Source organism: Halyomorpha halys, unplaced genomic scaffold (assembly GCF_000696795.3).
Source record: "Halyomorpha halys isolate HHAL.00 unplaced genomic scaffold, Hhal_1.1 Scaffold411.1, whole genome shotgun sequence".
Lineage (NCBI taxonomy): Eukaryota > Metazoa > Arthropoda > Insecta > Hemiptera > Pentatomidae > Halyomorpha > Halyomorpha halys.
Window position 1 is genome coordinate 35,791 of NW_027115883.1, and position 5,333 is coordinate 41,123.

At 30.7% G+C, this 5,333-nt stretch overlaps 1 protein-coding gene across 1 annotated transcript; it reads right to left on the reverse strand.

The window, feature by feature from the left end:
- Nucleotides 1-3,807: 3,807 nt before the first annotated feature.
- Nucleotides 3,808-5,301, reverse strand: LOC106682406 (homeobox protein slou; the record flags this gene model as incomplete). Its single annotated transcript, XM_067052848.1, is given in 1 exon segment — nt 3,808-5,301. A coding segment is annotated over 1 exon segment (481 nt), but the record flags the coding sequence as incomplete, so codon positions are not given.
- Nucleotides 5,302-5,333: the final 32 nt, after the last annotated feature.

Below are 5,333 nucleotides of genomic sequence, written 5' to 3' on the forward strand. Positions count from 1 at the left end.
AACTAACAAGATTGGTATATATACACTCAGGGTTATAGTTGGCACATGAAAGAAATCTACGCATCTCTTCGATCTAACATATGGTTAAAGCGTCTCAGAACAACATCATCAACATACTTAAAGGTAAACATATACACTAACATATATACATAGAATATTACACAGATCGCCTCTCATAAGTTCAGTTCGCATACTTACAAAACCGGATTATGGTTCTATACAGACATATTAAAACTAGGAAACATTTAAAAGATCTCTCTAAATCTAACGATTCTCATCAGACTTAATTTCATCCAGGGTTCCTATGACAGTAGAAAGAGATTTTTTTTTTTTTCGAAACAGATTTCAACTTTTTTTACAAAGTCTTACATTTAAAAAAATAATAATAATAGTAATAACTTTCTTCGAATCCTTGCAATAATTTATTTTCTGAATCACCTTTATTTCCATCCAATAATTGATGGATGGTTAAGAAGTAATGTTTTGTAACTGTCAGTAAGATTACATGTTGACATTTCTTTTTTTTAAATTTTTTATATAAAATCATTTTATTGAAATAATACAATCTGCCACAATCAAGAGCAATCAATATTAGGGTCGTATGTATCCATTCATACAATTTATATATGTAAAAAATGTAGTGTCAAGGGACTATGCTACTAACTCTGTGAGTCAACTCTGTAGTATCAAAGTGCTCTCCGTGTTCCACCCAGCCTCATAAAGTGCGTACCTTTATTGGGGAAAAATCAGATGGTGGAGAGTTATCATAAACAAATTACCACATACCACGACCGTTGTTCAAGAAACAGTACTTCTATACAATGTACTTTACCCCTGATCTTTTATAGGTTGTAGCACTATTGATTTTCATTTTCATTAGTAGTGATAAAATTATATATGCACATTTCAAATAAACATTAGAAGAGAACAAATAAAATAAAATATTTTAATAAACGAGGTTAAGAAAATTCATTTAAATCAATCAATTCAACAAAATAAAATAAAACAACTAGAATACAATAATATTGGACATGTTGATTATCATGAAATTACAACTTATCGTGTGATTTTAAACATTAGTATAAAAGGCTAAAATGAGCGGAAAATATATCATGTTATCTATTATCTGTTATATAATCAACTTTTCAGATGATTAAATGAATTATCACAGAGAGCAATTGAGAAATTAATAAAGATTTAGAAATGCTTATATGAGATTTTATCCTTATTGAAATAGTGTAACAGGGATCCAATTCCAAATTTTCACAAACCTTCCTCTAAAATACTATTATATTTTTTAACTTAATTTAAAAAAAGAAATCGTTCTTATTGCTAGCAATAATAAATAATAGTTAAATACAAATTATTAAAGAATTTTAAGAATAAATAAAGGAGAAAGAAGAAAGAAGGAAAAATGGAAATATCCGATTTAAATGGTATAAGCCGAGACAACACAATCTTTCCTGATTGGAAGCGTATCTTTACGTCTTTGTAACATTTTTTTTAGTGTTGTATTCTTGGCAGGAAAAAAATTAATATTCTTTATTTCGATCACAAGAAACTTTTTTTTTTAATAATTTATTTATTGTTATTTACAACTGTATACACATATATACAACAAGTAAATTTGCTATAGGTGACACAGTGACATGATACAAACATGTGAAGAATCTACCCACTGATAGATCTCCAATAACATTTCTGGAGGAGAAGATTTCGAGGCGATTTTCTTTTCAGACCCCTAGGAGGATTATAGGTAATGAAGGAGAAGCCAGGTTAGAAACAAGTGGATTTGGGTGGTTGAGAAGTTTATTATGGAAGGAACGGTTCAAGAAACCTAAATATGTATTTTTACAGTAGCAGAAAATAAATTTTGTTTTAAATTTAGTTTCTATGTGTGGTATGAATGAATGCTATGTATGAATGACTCTAATGTATTTGGTTCCCATTGATTGTAGCAGTTTATATTATTATAATTCAATAAAATCTATTCAAAAATACATAAAAGACCCAGCTAAACCACAAGTTCTGAATTGCGTTTAATTTTTTTTCTCCTACCATCGAAGAAAACCATATATGAAAAATATAGAACATAAAGATTAACAAAATATATATTTTTGTCAATAATATATATTTTTTAAAAATAAATAAAATGCATTATGATTTATAATTCATATCATTCATATAATATGAGAACTGCAATATCTCATTTAGCATGCAAAATATCATAATAGAAAACAAATCAAATTATAGTAATAATTTTATAGTATAAACAGTAATTTAAATTCTTCTTCTATAGTAATATAAATTTTCTGTAGAATGATAAAATATTTCATTAACGAACATTTTTTTTTTTTAAACTTCCTTATATTGTTTTTATGAATTAACAATTCATACAAATATTCAAACTGTTAAATAATTAATTGTTTACAATGTTTAGTTAGTTTCAATGTAATTTTTTTTTTATTGAAAAATAAAAGTTACATCGTACCTATTTATCAAGATACGATTGCACACCATTCATAATTCTGAACATAGCATGCTAAATCAGATTTTGAGTACCATTAATAAATTCAATAAAACAAAAAAAAAGTTCATCATTATTTTGAAAAATATGTCGACTATTTATAAAGATAGCAAACAGAGGTGCCAGAGAACTCGGCATATTAAAAGCATAATTTGATAAATTCTTGGACACTCGTCAAAATTTCATAATTTAATCGGAAACTGTTTTCATTTGTCAACATTTTAGAAATAAATTTTCCTTCATCGCTTTTGACAAATGGACCGATTTTATTTCTGTTAACCACAAGTGTCAAACGCTGAGAGCTCTTGGCGAGCCAAAAGATATTTAAAAATATGTTTTGGATAGCGTTAGGTAATGAAGTGAATGGAAACATAGTTTCAGCTTAACTTCATATAATTTTTTTAATTATATTTCTCTAATTAATTGTATTATGAAAAATATTTCTTTAAATATTTATAATTTTAAACAAGTAAAGAATTTATAATGAGTTTTTAATAGTTGACGTAGATAGATATGAGGAGAAGATGGTCAGTCAGCAAACTTTTCAAATAAAGAAAACTGTGCCGACGTTTCAAGCTAAATTTCAGCTTCCATCAGGGCTGTTAAAAACAAACCGAGATAATAACCTTAATTCAAAAAAATATAAAAAGAAAAAAGGAAATAATAATAATATTTATAATAATTATATTTCCAATTTCTTTTTTATTATTTTATTTTTTAGTTATCTATTTATGTTTTTATCTCTGCATAAACGTTGCTATCTCGTTTTGTTTTCCAGTCTTGATCAAAGCCCCACGAAATGAAACTTGAACCTTGACCATGGTTAGAAGAGGGTAGTACTCTGTAGATAACTGTATGTCAAAAACAAATAATAATAAATAGAAAAAAAGTATTCAATATATAAAAATCATCGATACGGACATATACTTGAAAAAATTATTAATGAGGTTTATATAGTTGACCGTATATTACTGATTGGAGAAGATCGGGGGTGCGGTCAGCAAAGAAACAACAATCTATAAAGAATAAGTTAAAGAAATTAGAAATAAACATTGTTATAAATTGCAGGAAAAGCCGCTAGAGTGCAGGTAGGCAAAAGACGTTATATAAACAAATCTAAAGGTCGAAGGACCTGCACTCTAGCGATTTTTCCTGCAATTTATAACAATGTTCATTCCTAGTTTCTTTAACTATTTCTTTATAGATTCTTTCCACCGTATCATTTATTTGTTGTTCACATTTATATGTATATAAATAATAACGTAATCAATCTACTACTGTCTTTGTCCATAGTTATTAATCAAATTTTTTCTCTCTAAATGATGGTTGTTGTCTTTTTGTTTTTATAGCCCTGATGAAGACCTGAAAATCAGGTCGAAACGTCGGCATAAATAAATATTTTTTTGTTTATTTATGTTGTTTCTTTGCTGACCGCACCCCTCGACCATCTTCTTCAATTAAAAAAAATAATTGATGTAGGTATCTCAGTTTTATAACAAGTAAATTTTTACATTTTTTTACTGAAGTGGTATATACAATTTAAATTTGAAATATTTTTATACTACACTTGAAGAATATTTATAGCTTCATTACCCATCACTCATATCCAAATGTTACAACCAATAAAGTTGAAGACATGACTGGTTTGTTGAAAGTGCTAAAAAAACATTTATTTATTTTATTGTAATTTTAGTGGTTTTCAGAAGTTAAAAAGTGAAGTTTGCAGTCTAAAAAAAAGAATAAATTAGGATTATCTCTCTAGGAAGTCTGGCGAGTCAATTCTTTTAAAATTTTTTGAGGTTAATCACTTCACACGGGTGAAGATGCACAAATGGTTGACATGATTTCCCATGTGAAATCATGAGGTTTTTATAGTGCATGAATATAGGACAGTGGTCCCGAAACGTTGTACAATGTCATGAATAAATCAATAATAATTTATTCAAATGATGGAAGTGATTAACCTCAAAAAATTTTAAAAGAATAAATTAGTTTTTCTCAGAAACTTATGTTGGTAACAGAACACTTGTGTACACTCATGCCTTCAGTGTGTATAGAATTTAACCAGTAACTTGGTTTTAACATACACAAAATAAACCAGTAACTTGGCTTTAACATACACAAAATAAACCAGTATAGAAAAACAATTGGAACCTCTATCTTTGGTTTAATTGGATAAGTTTGCTCTTAAAGCACCATGAAAAAATAAAGTTCACAGCCAAAAACCTGGCCGTCACAAAACCTGAAGAAGATCCATCGGTTCATCAACGCCAGTCGCTAAGCACGGAGTGGCCTACGCGTTGTGGCCGATGCCGTGGTGAGCACCGAGATGGTGGAAGTAACCGTACCCTTGCCCTGCGAAGGCTGGAGGATAGGCCGGGTACCCAAGGGGGTGGAAGAACCCGGGACCGGGACCAGAACCAGGAGGCGGCACCGTCGGACTGTTGACGTCCATCCCGGGGTTCTGCTTCTTCCATTTGGTCCTCCGGTTCTGGAACCAGATCTTGACCTGTGTCTCGGTGAGGGACAGAGATAGCGCCAGGTTGAGCCTCTCACAGACCGAGAGGTACCTCGTTGTCTTGAACTTGTTCTCCAGCGCGACCAACTGCTCGTAGGTGAACGCCGTTCGGGCTCGTCGCGGTTTGCCGCCGCTGCTCTTCGAGTCAGACTTCTTTTTCCGTTTTGTCTCTTTGTCGTCTCCTGTTTCGCTGCCACCTTCCGCGCTGACGTCGTCGTCTTCTATTCCTGGATCCGAGAACTGGCCCTCACGACCTGCAACATTATTAACGATACTTTAAATATACAT